The sequence below is a fragment of the Panicum hallii genome, chromosome 2, assembly GCF_002211085.1.
Source record: "Panicum hallii strain FIL2 chromosome 2, PHallii_v3.1, whole genome shotgun sequence".
Taxonomy (NCBI): Eukaryota; Viridiplantae; Streptophyta; class Magnoliopsida; order Poales; family Poaceae; genus Panicum; species Panicum hallii.
Window position 1 is genome coordinate 15,633,708 of NC_038043.1, and position 21,788 is coordinate 15,655,495.

At 47.6% G+C, this 21,788-nt stretch overlaps 1 protein-coding gene across 1 annotated transcript; it reads left to right on the forward strand.

The window, feature by feature from the left end:
* Nucleotides 1-500: 500 nt before the first annotated feature.
* LOC112882604 (DNA-directed RNA polymerases II, IV and V subunit 3-like) lies at nucleotides 501-6,983 on the forward strand. Its single transcript, XM_025947695.1, has 3 exons — nucleotides 501-1,117; nucleotides 2,196-2,433; nucleotides 6,363-6,983. The coding sequence occupies exons 1-3, from the start codon at nucleotides 633-635 to the stop codon at nucleotides 6,621-6,623; spliced, it is 984 nt and encodes a 327-aa protein (XP_025803480.1). The 5' UTR covers nucleotides 501-632; the 3' UTR covers nucleotides 6,624-6,983.
* Nucleotides 6,984-21,788: the final 14,805 nt, after the last annotated feature.

Consider the following 21,788-nt stretch of genomic DNA (forward strand, 5'->3'; position numbering starts at 1 on the left):
CTAGCGGAAGTGCTCCCCAGACCCTATAGCCCGCTATAGTGGTGGCTATAGCAAGCTATTTTGAACATTGGTCGGATAGTTCAGCTAAAATAGCGGATAGTCCGCAACCTTTACAAAATTATGGTAAGAAACTTCAAGTTTATGGGTGGTCTTGAAAATTGAAAGGCGGACAGTCTGCGGCCTGGTCAAGTAACATATAAATACCTCCCACCAATTGAATAGAAAAATAGAACCACTCCATTCATTCCATCTTATCTCGTTGTCCAACTAAACACACCTTTGGATCAGAAATATTTTATTTTCTTCACCGAAGGATTCTAGGAAAAAGCAAATAAGGAAAACAATTCTTGCAAAGGAAATTATGGACAAATTCACAAAATTAACTTTCAAACCTTTGGAAGAGGCAAAATCTATGAAAGGGCACCTCAAGATTTGGAAACATAGAAAATTGAAGTCCGCGGAATGGGCAAAGGGGAAAAAGGGTAATAAACCCCTCTTCCTCATCTCGGCGTTCTCGCCGTTTCTCTTCCCCCAAATCTCCCCCACCCCAAAACCCTTGCGGCGTTGCGCTCTCACCAGCAACCACCCCCCTCCTCTCCGGCGGCGGAGTGGGGGTCCAGCGCGCGCGCGAGATGGACCGTCCGGCGGCCGGCGCGTCGTACCAGCGCTTCCCCCGCGTCCGGATCCGCGAGCTCAGGGACGACTACGCCAAGTTCGAGCTCCGCGACACCGACGCCAGCATAGCCAACGCCCTCCGCCGCGTCATGATCGCCGAGGTCCCCACGGTGGCCATCGACCTCGTCGAGATCGAGGTCAACTCCTCCGTCCTCAACGACGAGTTCATCGCGCACCGCCTGGGGCTCATCCCCCTCACCTCCGCCGCTGCCATGCAAATGCGCTTCTCCCGGGACTGCGACGCCTGCGACGGCGACGGCTCATGCGAGTACTGCTCCGTCGAGTTCCTCCTCTCCGCTCGCGCCACCGACTCCGACCAGACGCTCGAGGTCACAGCCAACGACCTGAGGTCCGCCGACCCCAAGGTCTGCCCCGTCGACCAGGCGCGCGCCTACCAGCAGGCGCTCAACGCCGACTACGACACCAACGCCGGGGAGCAGAGGCAAGTGATCCTTCATCTAATTAGTTGCTAACCCGTTTGTGGTCTTATTACGTAGTGTTCACTTCATTCCACTGTTGGTCATGCCTACTTCAGGACGGTAGATCCGTCAGAATCTAATTGTTATGTGTGGCTCGAATCATTTAAAAAATTGAGAGACCCCATTTGTAATTGTGTTATCTGCCAGCACATCTCCTTACTTTGGCTGACAAATGAACTCTTTTACGAGCTGTGGTTAAATAAATTATTTTGTTCTAGAGCGGTGTAGACATTTCTGTTTCTTCAGCACTCCAAGCAATTCTTGCCTGGTGTATGCATTTTTCCCTTTATTATGAGGAGTTGATGGAAGTCGTATTTAAATCAATTTTAATATCTCTGACCTTCTGGTGCTCGGAAATGATGAACTCGTGTCATGCTCTGCCCCGTTGCATCAGCAACACCCTCTGCACTGCTGTAGTCCATATTTGATCGATCTTAATGGCCGGATTAGTATTTTGAACTTCAATAGTCAATAAAAATTCATTGGTTGCTGCCTAAAGTTTAAGCTGGTTAAAAGGCGAAACTTCTATAGTGCCATTTCCCCTAGCTTCTTGTGCTCATTCTTTTGTTTGAAAGAAGTTTATACTGTTAGCAGATCACACTTGGGATCACATTGGACAATATATGACTGCTATGAAGCAGTATATCAACCATGCCCAACCAATCTTCTATTTAGAAACGTTAATGGTTAGATCAAGTTATGTTGAAGTAGCTGGGGCAAAAGAAATGTTCTGTGCCACACTGTCTAATAGGAAAGCTGCACTATAAGTGTATAGTAATGATCTATATTCTAAATTTCTAATTGTTGCCATTTGAAGCACGCTAGGGATAAAGAAGCATGGAAATTTTTTATCTTTTGGGGATTTCCTTGTATGCCACCGAGAAAACTTATAATCCTTCATATGCCATGGATGTGTCTATGACACGTGGGATCCCCAGTCACTGAAAGTGAAATATGGGGTATTTAGGGTTTAAGCAGTGGCATGTGTAGCATTCTATTTTACTATTGAGTAGTTCCCTTATTGTATGTTGCTGATATCAGGGGAATACTTATTGTAAAGCTGCGTCGGGGGCAAGAACTGAGGCTTCGTGCCATTGCTAGGAAAGGAATCGGCAAGGACCATGCCAAATGGTCACCAGCTGCTACCGTGACTTTCATGTATGAGCCTGACATACATATCAATGAAGAACTCATGGATACATTGACGCTTGATGAGAAAAGAAGTTGGGTTGAAAGCAGCCCTACAAAAGTATTTCACCTTGATCCTATTACCAAACAGGTCAGCTTGTTTTCTCTAGACTTTATACTACTGAAGTATTTGATTACCCTGTTCTACCATCAACATGATCCTTAGAATTCAACATGTATCGTTATGTAGTATTTTACAGTTTCACACTGTAACTGCCTATTTGACCACTGGTTCCTTATATGGTGGTGACTCTTTGCTTGCACTGATGCAGTTTCTGCTGTACTATTTGGTCAAAATCCATCACATCAGTCTTGTAGGCAGTTGATTGTAAGACAGAACTTGTGGTCTATACTCTCCAGCGATGAATGATTCTTGTCTGCTTAGATATATCAAGTCAGGATTAAATCCAGTCAATTTCCTTTGGTTTTAGTTTGCCTAGAAAATCGATTCAATTAGGTGGTCTGTTTGAAAATGAAAGCTTTTCAGAGCGGTTACATGCTCGCATGTGTTATGTTTGATACTAGCACCATGTGTTTTCCTTTTTGATACTATTCTGCTTGGTTGTATTTAACATGACCATGAAACACCTAATTCATCTCTCAGACTCTTACAATGCTCTTAATATAAATGAAATGGAGCTACCATGCTATGCTTTGTTGTATTGGCTTATTCTCTGTTCCTGTTTTGGTTGTGGTGGTTGAAGTACTGTGGCTACCCCCCCACCCCACCCCCCACCCACATTCACCACCCACCACCATCACCAGCAATCTAATAATAATACTAATAAATGTGCCAGAAGCCCCTTACTGCCTCTCATGCAGGCTGTGTGCTAGGGACATATAGTGCAGCAATTCTGTATTGACCAATGCAATTCAATTAGGCCATGGGCTAGCTTTCCTGAAGCAGCACAATGATTTGGATGGACAGTTCCAATTTATTTACTGTGACAAACGTGTTTTAGAAAGGTCATTATATAGGCCAAAAAAGACTGAGCCTGTTTGGTTGGCGACTAAGTTTACTGCGGTAGCCTTAGGCAGGCAAAGTTTAGTCAGTCAGTGCTTGGTTGCTCTTACAGATCTAATTTGGCTAACTTCTTTGCCTGCTGGCTCAGTTGTCATTTTTTTTGACCGAAGGTTGGTTGGTTACTTTCCATGAAGTGTTGCAAGACTAAACTTTAACAAGAATATAATGCAAGCTTAGGTGTGAACTAAACGTGCCCTTTTTTCCTTTTTGGGCAAAATACATATGATATATTTAGAACCCAGTTCTCAGTCGTGCTTTTCTTAAAAATTCATATAGCACATTTAAACCTTTTAAACCACCTGCACATTAATACTGCAAATTTGTTCTATGCTGTTTTGAAAACTGAGCATTTGATATTGTTCTAGAAGACTAAAAGTCTGAGAGCCAAAGGCATCAAGAGGTTAATCCGAAGTCCACGGGCAAGAAGTGAGCTAGGACCTAGAATAAGAAATACTAGCTCTATTGTCGGGGTACCAGGTATATGGATGTTGGGGTAATCAAGCTCATTCTATAGGACCGAGTGAACTGAATCATATATAAACTCTATGGTAGTCTGCACATGACACAAGCTGCTCAGGTCAGATGTGTTTTTTTAGGTATTGATCCCTTAAAAATGTTTTGAGACTCAGTACAAGGTGTAAACTCTAGGAACAAGGTACGCGAAAAACAAAAACTGCAAATTAGTGAGTTGCTCATAGTTTCAATGTAGAGAAACACATGGTGGTTATTGTGTCTGATACTCCTAGCGTGCATTTGAAAGTATCAGTTTTTCCCCTCTCAAATACGCAGGAGTGCTGTGTATCATTTCATTAAAGAAGGGGAAAGGTTAAAACATACAGCACAGGTCCCCACACTAGAAAAGTGAAAGGATCAACTAAAAATTGGATTGCCCTGCATGCAATTTTTTGAACAAAGACATGCAATATCCAGAAAACATATATCATGAGTAGGAATGTTTGAATACAGTACAGATGCTAGATACAAAAATTTAGTCTATTGTGCGTATCAACTCCTGGGGTGACCAGTGAAACCACTGAATGACCTTATTGTTCTTAATGGATCTTTGTTTTGATAAGTCAACCTTTTTTTGCTTTCCTTTCTTTTCTTAGAATGAGCCTTTTGGTTTCTAATTTAGTTTTTAAGGACTTCCACAAGGTTAGTTGTGAGGGGTCTTCATGAAGCATCTACGTATGTGAAGCCTTTAATTTTCCAAAAAAGAAAAAGAAAAAATGAATAGCCACTGGCCAATTGTAGAGCTTATGTTTCTTATCTTGGTACGGATTGGCTGTTCTCTTTTAGTTTGGGACTAAATTCTCACTGAGTTTTGTTCAACTAGACTGATCGCTGATACCTTGCTTAGCATAATGAAACAGATGCCTCAACACGTCTGCTGCCCATTTCAGTAGTGCTTCACTAGGCTTTAGCGAATTTTAGATTCTGGGTGTTAAAGACATGGTCTGTGCTAAAGGATGTTCAATGCATTCCTGATTCTTGATGCATACCCAGCTATTATTTCTAAATTAGCTTTATTGAAACATGTTCTTTATGGAATCAGCCTACCATCAATATGGCATTCATCTTTTTAGGTCGCTAATGTAATTCAATATTAGCCTGCCACATGAAGCACACTGTTCTTTGCCATACAGTTAAGTTGATTTCTGTCCCTAAAATTGATTGAGCTACAGCATAAGGTGTGCATCCAAGAAACATAAAATGCAAAATGAAAAAAATAACTTCAATAAATTCTAATGAAACGTAAGAGTAGTTTCTTATTCCTGATATTCCTGCTTGAATATGGCTATAGGGGTCAATGGTCAGATTGCTTATTTTCTGCAGTAAGATGCTACATCCAGAAATTATTATTTGCTGGGAAGTCAGCAAGTGATTGTAAAAATGTAGTTTAAAGTGTTTGTTGATTCCTGAGGGTTCTGCTGAGAAGCTATTAGACCACCTTATTGCGAGTAATGGGGCTTTGTTTTTCAATCTCCCTTTTTCTTTACTGAGAAATGGGCCTTTTAACTTGTAATTATTTTCCATTTAAGCTGTTTTTTGTTGATTAGTATACTTATGTATGGTTTCTATGCCTCTTGCTGCTTTGGTGATTGTTCCTATAGCAGCATTTGAAACCATTTATTTGGGACAAGCAAGATACAATATAAATTAACATATGAAAATCATCCATTTAATGAAAAATAGATGGAGAATCCTTTTGATTGAGGTGCATTCTAGTTATCACACTGTAGGCTAGGTGTGCCCTTTGGATGGCTATAGGCATGGCTTGTCACATAAACAGTATTTTTTTCTGCTAAATTTCATCAGAATTTGATTTTCATTGTTGTCAAAGCCAGTCAGCTCTGAGATAAAAAAAAAGCCAGTCAGCTCTAACATGTATTTGAACTGTGGAGCACCTTTATCCTTCAACTAATCCTTTGCAAATCTAGCCTCGTCCCTGTGAAGCCCGCAAAATTCAACAGGTATAATGACGTAATGCAGCATCAGGGTGTTTAGATGCCACATGAATGCTTCACCTCAAATTTAACGAACCATTTCATGGTAAATATTGCAGGTAAGTTATTGAGAGAGCGGATTGAATAGAATACCTGCTGTAATGGGTTTCTAGGATAAACATTGCAAGCCTAAGCTTTGTACGATTCTTTGGTCTTATTTCCAGAGATGATGCGTTTTTGAGCTGTGGGTGCTTGTACTTGTGTTTCAGGCATGTCAATCTTACGTGTGCTGCTCAGCTTCTGTCTGTATGATTGCACGTTTGCGAGTACAAATTTGGCTCATGGTCTCATTTTTAATTGTTCAGATCGAATGCTATGTCTCTGGTTATTCAGATTTTGTGGAAAACATACTTGGTTTCATTGCTAATGTTGGGCTGGTTGGCGCAATATTTGACATAGCTGATTGTGTCTCTTTTGCTATGCTTTTTTTTTCCGTTTTGATAAATCCATGGTGTTGATTGCCTGCATTTTTTTTCTGTAAATTATCAGGTGACAGTGTGTGATGCTGAGGCATACACCTATGACGATGAGGTGATCAAGAAGGCAGAGGCCATGGGGAAGCCAGGCCTGGTGGAGATCAACGCGAAGGAGGACAGCTTCATCTTCACCGTGGAAACAACTGGTGCCATCACGGCCTACGAGCTGATCATGAACGCGATCACGGTCCTGCGGCAGAAGCTGGACGCCGTCCGCCTCCAGGACGACGACGGTGACCTTGGCGAGCTCGGCGCCCACCTTGGTGGACCTTAAGCATCATCCTCCCGTTCCCCATGTAGGCTCATCTAACTGCGTGCTAGTCGAACAGCCTGATGCTCCTCTAAATTGTCCAGACTATGGATTTCCGAAACATCCAGTACGGTGTTCTAGACTTCAGTCTGCGTTCCCCTTTGTTGTGGTGAGCCGGTGATCTTCTTCCGCGCTGGAGCTCTGGCTACGGTTAATCCTGCGCCGTTTGGGAGAGAAATCTGACACATGGATGATGTGGGACAAAAACGCGGAGGTGGTAATGCCGTGCGCGTGGGTACTGTTTTCCTGTGATGCTGTCTTGCGCGCCCCATTGGTGCTGGGTTGCAGTACTGTTTCGGTGGCATGAATGCAGAGTTATGTGCAGGTTCCCCAGGGTTTGATTGATATTGATACGCTGAATGCAAGGTGACCCCAACCCTTGATGAGGAGGTACCTTGTCCTGGAGGAGGGTCGGTCGTTTGCCGGACAGCAGCTCCAGTAGAGGTTTTGTGTGCTTTGAAGAGGTGCTGGATGCGTACTACTACTGTGATCTGGGGCGATGGAAGTTTAGGCCGTCTATCCCCCATTGGATATTTGGATGATTGGATCTGCAGTGGGGTGGCGCTGAATACGATGCGATGACAGGGAGTTAAGCCGCGCCGTGGTACTGGAAGATTTGGTGATTTCCGGAGTGAATGCCGGGTTGGATCCGGTGTCTGCCTGCCGAGCCGATGCGATGCGTGCGTCTCTGAACGGATCGGCTTGTTTTTTTTTCCTGCATGGCCTCTGCTGCTGGTGCTGCTGCACGGGGAGGTCGTTCGTTGGTATGCGCGTACGCGTACGGGGCCGATGGAGATCTATCGGTCGCAGGCGCGTACTGTCATATGCTGATTGCTGAACGCAAGCGTCTGCATTTTATCAAATTACCTGGTGGCTGGTGAAGTGGTGCGTCGACTGGAAAATGGATCCCAGAAGCTTCGGGCCGGCTCCGGATTGGATGGATGGCAATGGTACGTGCCATGTTCATCGCTCGGTCTGCAGTCTGTACAGGCTGGGCGATTTGCGCCTCGGCGTGTACGTACGCGGGGAAGGCGAGACGCGCGTCGCCCGTGAGGCTGGCGCGGCCGTTTCCGCTAGGCTGCCCATCCGTCCAGATCATCAGATCAGGAGGTGCCTACTGCTGCGGAAGTGAGGCTGGCGCGGCCGTTTCCGCTAGGCTGCCCATCATCAGATCAGGAGGTGCCTACTGCTGCGGATTGTTCATTCAGTGAGCGGAACGCGACGGCGAATCATGCGTGATGCACGGGAGTTACCGGCGGCGTCGAAAGCAAGGCCACGGGAGGACCGGGCCCGCCGTTCCCGTAGCAGTTTTGGTGGTACGAGCTATCTATCTAGCCGTGGCAGGAGGGCACGTAAATGCGAATCCTTCAGCATCGCGCCTGTCAGCCGGATTTCGCGCCGATACGGGTGCTGGCCAGGCGGCCCGTGTCAGTGGCTGCGCCCACGCTGTCCGGAGGTGTTCTGATCGACACCGCTCCAGTAGAGGACAGAGGATTAGCATCACATCGACCCCCGGCAAAATTCGGACTTAACAATTTGCTTTGTACAATGCTGGCCCTTTTGTCTTAGCTTTGGACCCTGGGGTTTCTGCTCTGAAAGCTCAAGCTGTTACGAGTTAGTTGCCTCCATCCAACCTGGGACCTGATTTTCCACGAACATGCTCTACCGCTACCCCATTCCATGCACGTTTGAGATGATCGCGGTACTTGCATGGGGCTATCGTCGCCACGGCACCGCGATCGAGTTTCTGAACCCGGCCGGACGCCATGGCTGCCTGCTCCATGCGTCTGGCACGGGACGCACATGAAAGCAGCCCATGGCGCGGCGCGGGTTGATCGATCGTCGATCAGGATAAGGTGCGCGCACAATTCAAGGCTCATCATGCTGCCCCCTGCCACGCAACGCGTGCCGAAAGCCACTGCGACTGTGGAGCAGGGCGCCACACTTGCTTGCTGCCTCCCTCCCTCGGTCCCTGCCTGCCTGCCTTCCGGCCGGAGTGGAGGAAGCAACAGTTACTGCTGTGCTGGCTATATAGTCTCGCACGCAAAGCCTGTGACTGTGAGCTAGTGAGGAGGCTGCGACTGCGAGCCATGCCCATGCGTGTTGCATGCAAATGTCACCACCATTGGCTTATTTCCTTCTTCTTCTTTTTTGAAAAAAAAAATCTTCCCTTCTCTTTTGAGGATCTCTTGATTTATTCTTGCACGCGCCTTCGTTTCCTTCTCCCTGCTTTTTTTTCCTTTTCTACAAATATCCACTTGTTTCCTTTTCTTTTATTTTTTTAGTTTGACATAGGAGTAGTAATTAATCACTAGGAGTGCTCACGGAAGACAAGCGCGCGCGGGAGCAATAAACACGCGCGGCTGGATCTCGGAGCGGCAGCTAGCTCACTCATCTCGCGTTCCCGTGGGGCAGCAGCGTTCATCACAATAAACGCCACCCATGAACAGCAACACAATGCGAGCGGTGGCTTCACTTGGCTCGGCGCGGCATTGAATGAGACGAGCAGCGGCAGCACTACACGGCAAAGCAAGCCTAGCTAGCCTTCATTTTGCAAGGGCCGGCCGGGGGGCTCACAACACATGCATTACATTTTGCGAGTGACCGGCCGGCCGGATGGCCTATCGGGAACAGTAGTAGTAATACGCGACCATGGGACCGTGCATGATACCTACCCTTCAATGCCGCCGCGCACGCAGATTTAAATGCGTGGCGGGGGCGCGAGTCACTGCAAACTTCTTGTTGTTGTTCTAGTAGTAGCAATAACACCCGGTCGGTTTCGTCGCGGGCCGGGCCTCCCTACTTCCTTTTTCAATCTGCGTGACGTACGTGGTAAATTTCCATGAATCCAATCGGAGTTTGGTGTGTTATTAGATACGGCGCTGCTAGGGCTCGAACGTCCGACGTGAAATTTTTTATCGAACGATCCTTTGCAACAAGTAATCTGCAACATCCAACCATACCTTTTGCAACATGGAATACTTGCTGGCATTTGATTTTCGCATATTAAGGGAAACAAATTCCCGCCATAACAAATGAATAATATTTCATGCAACATCAAATCCGGAGCCTTCGTCTTTCTCTAAGAATTACGACTTTGCAAAACCAGTTGTTGAAACATCGGAAAACATCTTATACAATATGAAGAAAAGACTAAAGCAACAAATAATATCTCTCGTTGCAACATTAAGAAAATTTTGTAGCATCTTAAGGGCCTGTTTGGATCCAGCGGAAAGAGAGAGAGAAAGTGCAAAACTTTTGCTCTTTTGCACTTTTTTGCACTTTTGGATCCAAACACCCCAAAGTGCAAAAGGGCAAATGCTACCGTAATTTTGCTAATTATGGATTAATTAGGCTTAATAGATTCGTCTCGCCATTTAGTCCTCATCTATGTAATTAGTTTTTTAATTAAACTATATTTAATACTTCTAATTAGCGTCCAAACATCTGATGTGACAGGAGCAAAAATTTGCCATTTGCCCTTTTGCCATTTGGGGGTGGATCCAAACAGGCCCTAATTTGCTTTTGCAAAATCACCAAATGTGACATGCGAGATGATATACTGCAACACGAAAAGAATAATCACAATGCGATGTCATCTCCGCATACCAGACACACCTTCGCCGCGGTCCTGCTCCTCTGGTCACCAATGACTCTGTTCTCCACGAAGACCGACATCTTTCGACGGATAGGTGCGGTCGTGGGTGAGAGTTGAGAGCGCCGCTGCCGACAACGATGAGGGCGACGTGGGACAGGGAAAGGCACGGGGTTGCAGCCTAGGGAGGCGATGTGCAGCGAGCCGGGGAGCAAAAGAGCACGCAGAGCGGCAAAGAAATTACCAGCCGAGAAAAGAATATGAATGGAAGGATAAAGGAGGCAGGAATGCATGGTGTGAAACTGGACACGTGATGAGCAGGCCATCCGACCGTCCGATATTTTAATTCCGTCGGACGTCTTACTACTAGCGTTACCGTATTAGATATCATGCAAAGCGTAAAAGTTCTACTTGTGTTAATTTGAAAAGAAAATGCTGTGACTGGATTCTACACTTGGCTTTGAACTTCTGAAGCTTTAATACCCTCTCATGAAGAAAGTGACCGGTGGAGAAATTTAGGGTCTGTTTGAATGGGTTAAAACTAAAATTGAGTGGTAAACTTTAGCATCTATTGGTACTTATTTTCTTGCTAAAGGTTTTAAGTTTTAATTAAAATTAGTTATCCTATTAGCACCTCCATTTGGATAGAGTATTACCAGTACTCAGCTCTCACCGGAGAGACCCGGGTTCGTTGAAAAAATGATCGGTGGAAAAAAGGGCGACCCGGGCGCGAACTCCTATGATTCCGGGGATCGTCGAGGCGGCGATCTCGTTGAGGGGGTTCATCGATGCAACGATCGGTAATGGACCAGCACTGCAGGTGAGTCGTCTTCGTGGACTCGCGGGTTTGGGGGAGTTCAGAGGAGGATGGGGGGATGCGATCTAAGCAACTCCCCCGGAAGGTACAGAGTGAACAACACCTCAACCAGAGAAATTCGAGATTCCGTGCTGGTCCGAAATTGCAATGGCAGATTGTGGAAGAGCGCGCTCGGTCAACGTTGGAGCTCAAACGAAATATGTTTGCGTCTCCTCCAATGAGGTCATCTTCCCCAAAATTTCATTTGGATGATGAGTCTCGACCAACCAGTGGGTTAGCAGAGAGCTGCGAGCTACCTCTTGAAACGATGGAGATCAGTTCCTCTCAATCGATTAATTGCAATTAGGAGATGATCGCCAGACGGGGTCTGCGGGAGGAAGACGACAAGGGGTCAACCATTTTGGGCGCTCAGTTTCGGATCTGTTTGACCATTCGTGGCGAGCTGAGCCCACTTGGCAGTGGCTCTGGGTCCCAAAATCAGCGGTGCTGAGTGCACAGGGTTTACCCCCTCGGCTTGAAGAGATCAGGAGATTGGGATGGAAATCACGGCGGCTGGTGCCATACAAAACCACCGCCACCTCTCACCAGATCCTTCGTGGAAGTTGTTAATCCACCATAAATATCTAGAAACTACTCCAGACGACAGCGATGGGAGAGTGGTGGAGAGGGGATGCAGTGGGATTTCGAGGATGGCCTGTATGATGAGAGGTGGAGAAAAGGGGGTTTCAGGACAGACCGCTTTGAGGAAGATCGTCGCGAACAACCCTGGGAGTTGGATCTTCAAGACCGCCGTCATGATAAGTATGAGCCGCATGCCCCCAATCGCAGAATGGAAGATGATTTTAATAGGAGAAGGTAGAGAACTGACTTCAAGCGTAGAGTAACTGAGAAGGATTTGGAGTTGGGGAAATCAGGTTTGAGCAACACAAGGGGTAGGGAGAGTCATCCAGGAGCAAGAGCATACCATTCTGTTCGTGATAGGCTTGGTGGGTATCGTAGTGATCTGGGGAAGGGGAATACTGAGAAAAATTGGGATAGAACAGCCAGAAATGATGGTGGCAGGGGCAATTTCAAACCTAAGGACCGGGGGATGTGTTTTTGGTGTGGGCAGGATGGTCACCATCAGCCCACTTGCACAAACCCACCAATGTGTTTCAGGTCCCAAAATATTGGATATATCGTTGTACAGTATCCATCGTTGTTTTACCGTCTGCCCACCGAAGGGTATGCTCGAGGCGTAGCTAGTGTGTCGCCGAGACCAGAAACTCGAAAGTGCAAGCAACATAAGGTTTAGACAGGTTCGGACCGCGATGTGCATAATATCCTACACCCTGTTTGGTGGTTTGTATTGCCTTAGGTGTTGATGTGTTTTGAGAGGATTCCTGCCCGCCCTTATATATCCGGGAGGACAGGGTTACATGAATCCTAGTCCGACACTAGCTTAGGAATCTTATTCGAGTACAACTCGAGTAGCTTCCTTCTGTATCGACTAGTTCTACTTCACATGCGAGTAGAATACAACACAGATAAGGTATAGGATATGACCTATCCCCTATTCCTGTATGAACTACGTTATGTACACAGTCCCGTAGTTCCGAGTTTGACAAGCCCCCGAGCTTTTCGTAGCTGAGTACTGCAGACTCCTCGAGTACTTCCGAAGTAGTTTTCGGTTTCTTTTGAAGTTCCGTCTTGAAGTTCTTCTTCGAATAATTCCTTGGCTGTATCGAAGCTATGAGGTGCTCATGCTCTGAATTACTTCTTTGGTATGGGGTGCGATGGAAAATCGTACTCCATATGGAGTAGCCCCCGAGCCTTAGGTTGAATCGAAGAATCAGGCTGAGGGTCACATTAGTCTTGAATCTTCCTTACTTACTCTTCGAATATATTCGAAAAATAAGTAGTCGATGCAACGTATCCCGTAGCCTCCGAGCCTTAAATCCAAATCTCTCAGGCTTGGAAAAAAGGATCCAATGGTCGTGGCATGCTGTGAAAAAATGTTCCCTTGAAAAATAATTGGTGTGATGGTACAGATGATAGAAGTTAGATTTGGAATTCAAAAAACCCCTTTTCCGGGACAATTAACCCTGAAAAATAGTTAATCAAATAATTTATCTAAAAATCCACCAAATAACCCCTCATCTTCCGAATATTCCCTGTGATGAGTCTTCAACTTCGGAACAGTAAACCTGTATCCGACTGCTGGTTATTTAACCCCGCGGTAACTTAGGGTAAAACCCGTGCTTCCAATCTTCAGTCCGCCGAGTAATTTCCGAGTCCCCAATCAAATTCGTGCTCCTCCTTCACCTCCTTTGATAAGCCCCAAGCTAGCCGAATCTCTCCACCCCTTCTCTGCAGCCCCCGAGCGCATGCGAGTAAAGCGGCTCGTGACAAACAGATCTGAAATGGCGCCCAAGAGATCCAACAAGGAGGATGGGAAGGGGAAGGAATCGCAGCCGCCTTCCGAGGAGTGGACTTACAGTAAGTGCTCCAATAACAACCTCCTGAATCTTATTTCTGAGGGTTTGCTTTAGGGGAAAGATCTTCTCAACTGGCGCCGTTCTTTTCGCCAATCTCTTCCCATAGAGAATGTAGATGAAATCGTCTCATTCTACTATTTCGCTGAACGGGGTTTGGCCCTCCCCACCTGTTCCTTCTTCCGTGGCTTTCTTTATTTCTACGAGCTTGAGCTCCATCATCTCAACCCGAACTCGATCTGCCACATTGCTATTTTCATCCACTTTTGTGAAGCTTTCCTTGGAATTGAACCCCATTAGGATCTTTTCCGCCATCTCTTCGGTGTAAAACTGCAACTGTCAGACTCGGGACTACGGGACTGTGTACATAACGTAGTTCATACAGGATTAGAGGATAGGATATGTCCTATACCTTATCTATGTTGTACTCTACTCGTATGCGAAGTAGGACTAGCCGGTACAGAAGGAAACTACTCGAGTTGTACTCGAGTACGATTCCTAGGCTAGTATCGGACTAGGATTCATGTAACCCTATGCTCCCGGATATATAAGGACGAGCAGAGACCCCCTCAAAACATCAATCAACACCCAAGGCAATACAAATCACCATACAGGACGTAGGGTATTATGCACATCGTGGCCCAAACCTATCTAAACCTTGTGTTGCTTGCACCTTCGAGTTCCTGATCTCGGTGTCACCCTACCTAAAACTTACCACCTCGGGTATACCCCTCGGTGGGCAGGCAGTAAAACCTCGACAGCTGGCGCGCCAGGTAGGGGTGCGCATCGAAGATCCACCGGCGAACTCAATGGCATCCTTCAAGTTCACCAGTGTTGTGCCCCCTCAGGGCACGACGTTCGTTTTTGGCTCGTGGGTTTGCGTCGCAGATGGTGCAGGCAATTTTCGTCGATTCATCATCGACATGAAGCCGAAAACTCTCTCGGCGAGTTTTCATTGCGATCTCGAGGAGTTTGTCGATAATCTTGATGACTTGTCAACCCATGGCTCCGCTACGAGGACCGAGGAGGAGTCCGTTCTCAACGCGACTCCGTCCAGCGCCGCAACAACCTTGCTTGGGTTGGACTCTTTCCAATCTGTGGACTTGCGTAGCCGATCGCGACTCGGTCTGCACAATTCGGCCACTAATCTTCAGGAGGCCAACAACTCCGAGTCCCTCTCCGCATTGGAAAAGGACTTGGACTCTTTACTTCGAATCGGAAAGCCTGAAGCCACCGTATGTCGGGGGGCTGCGGGTTGTCTTGGTGACAACGGTCTGATGATCACCTCCATTCCAGAGGGCCGTTTCATGCATTGGAAGGGCATGAAACTCTCTGATCTACTCGAGGATGAAGACTGACTTGTTGCACACCTTGAGCCCTTGCCTTTTTAGGAGGGTAGGCCATTAGCCACCGTGGCAGAGGAGTTGACCGAGCTAGTCGAAGCGAGCTCTGATGAGCTCATCTCACGCCAGGTGCTGATGGTGGAAGAAGGCGAGGATGATGGCGACTTACCCATTGTCGAACTTGATGTGATATCTGAAGATGAGGCCACAACCAACGCCGGCAACAAAAATGACGCCGATCGTGAGGCACGGAGGGCCAGGAACAGAGCTCGCGCAGTCCGGCGAAGGAGGGTCAATGAGCGCATGCGATTTATGAATCGCGAGCTGGACGCCGAATTCACTGCCGTAAGTGAGCGGGGATTTAGAACTCCTATAGCTAACATCGCCAGGGTAACTGCTATACTCGAGCGCAGTAACGATCCCAACCTGCGTCAAGCACTTCGCTACGCGCAGAGGGCATGGATTCAGCTCAATCAACAAAAACCGGCGTCCACCGTGAGAGAAGAACACGTGGGCGAAAGCCGCACCCAGGCTCACATTCGATCGGCGGGCGGCCGTCCTCGACCTCATCGCAGCAACAACAACGACAACGCTCGCGGGAGTCAGGCCACTGGCGGGAGGCAGCAGTCACTTCCAGGAGGCAACCCGCGACAGGCCAATCATCAGAATCCTCCAAAAGACCTGCACCAGCTAATCAATGAAGGATGTGACGTGCGATCTATAATTGATTCCAGGCGCAGGGAGCGTGAGGTAGCCGAGACGGAGGGTACCGACTGCAGCGATCGTTTTCCAGCGTTCTCTACACGGTTCAGCAGTTACAAGTACCCTGAGTGCTTCAAGCCAATTGGGATCGCTATGTATGATGGCAAGCAAGGTCCTCAGCAATGGCTATGTTGTTACTCCACCGCCATTGAAGTCGTAGGAGGCTCCAACATCACCAAGGTCGTCTACTTCCCGATGGCTTTGGACCCTGCACTGCTCACGTGGTTGGAGAGCCTCAGCAACAACTCGATCGACTCCTGGGAGCGGCTCAAGAAAGTCTTCATCGACAACTTCCAGGGGGCGATCACCCATGCAGGTACTCATCACGATCTTGCTCAATGTAAACAGGAACATAATGAGCTCCTACGGTCCTATACATGCCGTTTCTTCAACGTGCGCGCCACTATTGCGAATATCTCGGAAGAAGACATCATCGAATGCTTCTATAACGGCATCACCGACCCAGGCATCTACAGAGACTTTGGGCGGAACAGACCGAAAACTGTCGCAGGGCTTCGTGACATGATGCACGACTGGTTCTGAGCAGGAGGAAAAGATGCGGGAGCGGTTCCCGAGGTGCAGTGACAGCAACCTGAGGCGCCCAAATGACAACCGTACCGATAAGAGCCAGTGGGACTACTCGGGTCCATCCCGAAAGCGCAAGCTAGACGACCTCGTCGCGGCTGTGGATCGTCCTTCGTGAGGCAGGAAGACAACAACGTGGGAGGAGTTTGAAAAGCTCCTGCAGAAGAAATGCCCATGGCATCCAGGTGCCAATCATGCGGCAATTGATTGCTACCACCTCCGGAGGACATTCAGCAATCCTGGTGGTGGCAGTAAGAACAAGCCAGCGGACAAAGAACCCGAAGAGGATGACCAAGGGGATAAATCGCACAGCGCGAAGTTCTAGGATGCCTCAAAAACCGTCAACATCATCTTCGGGGGAGATCAGGACTTTAGTTCCAGGCGGGAACAGAAACTGCTGCTCCGGGAGATCATGTCTGTCGAGCCGGCGGTACCACGATCACTCTGTTGGTAGGAGGTCCCCATCTCGTTCTCACGCGATGATCAGTGGACAAGCTTCTCGGAGCCCGGCAAGTTCCCCCTGGTCCTGGACCTGATGGTGGCAGAAGTCAGGCTCACCAGAGTACTCATCGACGGCGGAAGTGGTCACAACCTCATCTTCACCAGCACTTTGAGAAAGATGGGTTTGGACTTCACGGACATGCTCGTTCCGAGCAAGTCTCCTTTCTACGATATTGTCCCAGGTAATGTAGCTCACCCACTTGGCATGGTGGTTCTTCCAGTCACCTTCGGCATGAGGGAGAACTACTGCACCGAGTTCATCAAATTTGAAGTTGCCAACTTCGAATCCTCTTATCATGCCATACTGGGCAGACTGGCACTGGCCAAATTCATGGTAGTGCCGCATTATATTTATTTGCTTCTCAAGATGCCTGGACAAAGTGGGGTACTCACTCTCCGGGGTGACTTGAAGAAGTCGTATGACTGCAACCTGGAGGTGATCCAGTATGCTTCAACTGCGCGTGTGCCAGATGCTTCAGGAGAAGTACTCGCGGCCGTGCAACAACTCTCCCAAGTTGGGCTGGAAATCCCTACGAGAAAGGCCAGCAAGTCGAGCATCCAGTTGACCGGCGACGTGGCCCTCAAGATGATCCTGCTCTAGGAGGGCGACTCATCGAAGACCGCCATTATCAGTGCAGGCTTAGATGAGAAATAGGAATTCACGCTCGTCAGTTTTCTTCGGGCTAACCGAGACATCTTCGCGTGGAAACCAGCGGATATGCCAGGGGTGCCTAGGGAACTGATCGAGCATAGTCTGAATGTAAACCCATAGGCTGTGCCCAAAAAGCAACGCCTTCGAAGGTTTGCCCATGACAAACGTGAGGCAATTAAACGGAAAATAGCTAAACTCCTCGCGGCTGGTTTCATTAAGGAAGTAATCCATCCAGAGTGGGTAGCTAATCCCATCCTTGTAAGGAAAAAGAATAATGAATTGAGAATGTGCGTTGACTACACCTATCTCAACAAGCATTGCCCAAAGGATCACTTTGGGCTACCGCGCATTGATTCAAGTTGTCGACTCGACGACGGGTTGTGTACTCCTCTGCTTCCTTGATTGCTATTCGGGGTATCACCAAATCACGCTCAAGGAGGAAGATCAAATAAAAACCACGTTCATCACCCCGTTCGGGACATACGCCTACAAAACTATATCTTTCGGGTTGAAAAATGCAGGTGCAACCTATCAACACGCAATTCAGATGTGCTTCGCTGATCAGCTACATTGGAATGTTGAGGCCTACGTGGATGACATGGTCATCAAGACCAGGAATCCCGATGACCTGATTGCAGACTTGGAAGAGATGTTCAGCAACTTATGCAGGTTTCGGTGGAAGCTCAACCCAACTAAATGTATCTTCGGAATACCATCAGGGAAATTGCTTGGGTTCATTGTCAGTAATCGGGGAATTGAAGCCAATCCTGTGAAGATTACGGCCATCACTGACATGGGGGCTCCGGCCACAATCAAGGATGTGCAGAAGCTAACACAGCCCTAAACAGGTTCATCTCCCGACTCGGTGAGAGAGGACTATCCTTCTTCAAGCTCTTGAAATGCCAAGACAAGTTCTAGTGGACGGAGGAGGCTGAGTGGGCCCTACAAGATCTGAAACACCACCTTCAGTCACCTCTGGTCCTTACAGCACCATTGCTGGGAGAAGATCTACTACTCTACATTGCGGCACAACTCATGTTGTCAGCAGTGCCATTGTAGTCGAGCACAGCGAGGAGGGCCATGCGTTTGGAGTGTAGAGGCCCGTGTACTTCGTTAGCGAGGTACACTCTGAATCTAAGGTATGATACCCGGTAGTTCAGAAACATTTATATGCAATACTGATTACTTCGAGAAAGTTGCGCCATTACTTCGACGCGTACAAGATCACTGTGATTACGGATTTCCCGTTGGCGGATATTCTTCACAATCAAGACGCCACTGGGCGTATATCAAAGTGGGCAGTGGAACTAGGGGCTTTGTCAATCGACTTCAAGCCACGCACTACAATCAAGTCTCAAGCTCTGTCGACTTTATGGCTGAGTGGAGAGAGAATCAAATTCCAACCCCAGTCGACAAGCCAGAGCACTGGATCATGTATTTCGATGGGTCTCTTAAGCTCGACGACGGTGGTGCTGGAGTCGTGTTTATTTCTTCGAGAGGCGAACAATTGAAGTATGTCCTCCAGATCCTTTGGGAGGTATCCATTAATGAAGCCGAGTATGAAGCCTTGCTTCACGGGCTACGTTTGGCGATATCACTAGGCATCAAGTGACTACTTATATATGGTGATTCACTTCCGGTCGTTCAACAAGTCAATAAAGAGTAGGACTGCAACAAGGAGACAATGGACGCCTATGTACAAGAAGTTCGCAAGCTGGAAAATAAGTTTTCCAGCCTGGAGGTTCATCATGTGATACGGGAACATAATGTTGGCGCGGATATACTATCCAAGCTGGGATCCACCCGTGCACAAGTTCCAGCGGGAGTTTTCATCCAGGAGCTGAAACAGCCATCCATCAAGTTCTTACCTCAGCTAACCACCGATGCTGGCCTTCAACAGCCTGATCGGGAGGTTATGATGCTTGGAGAGGACTGGAGAGAGGCTTATATTGACTTCATCCAGGACCAAAGACTACCAGCAGGGATGGATGCAAGAAGCGCAGCGGTAGCTCGTGTCTTACGCAGAAGCAAAGGTTTTGTCCTAGTTGACAATAAACTCTACCGGCGTGGCGCCCGATCAAGGGTACTCATGAAGTGCGCCACGGGAGAAGACAACTATGACATACTACAGGAGATTCATGAGGGCATTTCCGGCAACCACACAGCTTCAAGAACGCTGGTGGGGAAAGCATACAGAGCTGGTTTCTGGTGGCCCACCGCAGTGTTCGATGCTGAGGACCTCGTGCGGAGATGCCAAAACTGTCAATTTTTTGGCAAGCAATCTCACATCCCAGCTCACAATCTTATCACCATACCGCCATCCTGGCCGTTTGCTTGCTGGAGCCTTGATATGATTGGTCCCTTCACAACGGCACCAGGTGGTTTCACCCATGTATTGGTGGCTATCAATAAGTTTACCAAGTGGATCGAGTACAAGCCGATAGCCAAGCTCACACCAGATAGAGTCGTTGCTTTCATCTCCAACATCTTGCATTGCTTCGACTTCCTGAACACCATCATCACGGACTTGGGATCAAATTTCACGGCTAACCAGTTCTAGGAGTTCTGTGAAAATGCATGCATTGAGGTCAAGTACGTCTCCGTTGCACACCCAAGGGCCAATGGTCAAGTGAAGAGGGCGAGTGGCATGATAATTGAGGGTCTCAAGAAAAGACTCTATGATGAAAACAATAAGAAAGGAGGGAAGTGGATACACGAGTTGCCACATGTAGTCTGGGGGCTCAGGACTCAGCCGTCCAAAGCCACAGGGCAAACACCGTTCTTTCTTGTATACGGCTCCAAAGCAATCTTACCGGCCGACATTATATGGAAATCCTCACGGGTTGAAATATACAATGAAGGCGAGGTGGACGAAGCAAGGCAGCTAGAGCTTGACTCTGTTGAAGAGGCTCACTGTACCGCTCTCGTTCAGTCAGAACGATACCTACAGGGGATTCGGCGATATCACGACCGCAACGTCAGAGAATGGTTGTTCAGTATTGGCGATTTGGTCCTACGCCGCATCCAAGACGAGTCTGACTTACACAAGCTCAACTCGAGATGGGAAGGACCGTTCGTCGTCAAGCAGATTTCAAGACTGGGGTCTTATCGATTGCAATACGTCGAGGGCCAAGACGTCCCAAATTCTTGGAACGTTCAGAACCTGCGCAAGTTTTACCCATAAAGATGATGTGCAGGGATAGCTGTTCTCCGAGCGCCTAGATGTTTTTTCTTCTGATTCAATTTGGAGGCTATGTGCCATAGAATTTGGAATGTAAAATTTTCTGTTAACATACGGAGGCTATAGCCACGTTCATGTTTTATATGAATCGACTTCTTGCCATGAGCTTTGACGGTCGTTAAATACGGAGGCTACAGCCACGTTCATGTTTTATATGAATCGACTTCTTGCCATGAGCATATCAGTCATTGCGATGATGATCGCTTTCTTCCTAACTGTTAGATCCGCTCGATCGGATTATATCTAACTTGTTGGACGGGCTCACATGAAGAGCTATTTCGACTACGCCCAGAGTCGTTGCACTTGGGGTAGTTTCGACTTCTTTCCACGAGCATGACAGTCGTTGCGATGATGATCGCGTTCTTTCCTAACTGGTTAGATCCGCTTGATCGGATCATATCTAACTTGTCGGACGGGTTCCTATGAGGAGCTACTTCAACTACTTCGGGGGGTCATTGCATCCGGGGTAGTGTCTACTACTTCGCCTATGAACATGGATGACAATCCAGAAGTCACAAGGCAAATACAAGTGGAGACATCAATGACAGATATATACAAGGAGAAGAGTACTTGTTTTTACAATATCTCAATTCTGTATTACACTTTCCACTATTTTTTCCGCTACAGGTTGGGCTTCTAGGAGGTACTCGCTGAATTGCTCTTCAGAGCACTCTGCAGCCACACCCTGTGCGAATACTTCTAGTCGAGCCTCAGGCCAAAAGGATTTTACAAAACTAAGCGCATGGCTGACACACGTGATGGGGGCTTCGGTGAGGAAGCTGAGGACTTTCTGCGGTGCTCCGAGGAGTTGCTCCAGCAGGGATCACCCGTCCTCTTTGTCGCCTTCTTGTGGATCCACCATGTCCACAAGCTGTTGGGCGGCCCCCTTAAGGTGCTCCAGCTCCTTCTGGCGCTGCTCCAGCTCCTTCTGGCATTGCTCCTTTTCTTCGCCTAGAGTCTTGATTTGATGAAGGCAGTCGATGAACTGTTGTTCAGTGTCGGCGATCACCTTCCGGAGCCTCTCGACATCATCTGTACAGTGATATAACATATTCTTCACGTCAGTAAGTAACTCTTAATTATATGTTAAAATTTTCCTAAGCTCTGCGGTGAAGAAAGTTTTCAGAACTCAAGATAAATTGCTACGAGAAAGTACTCG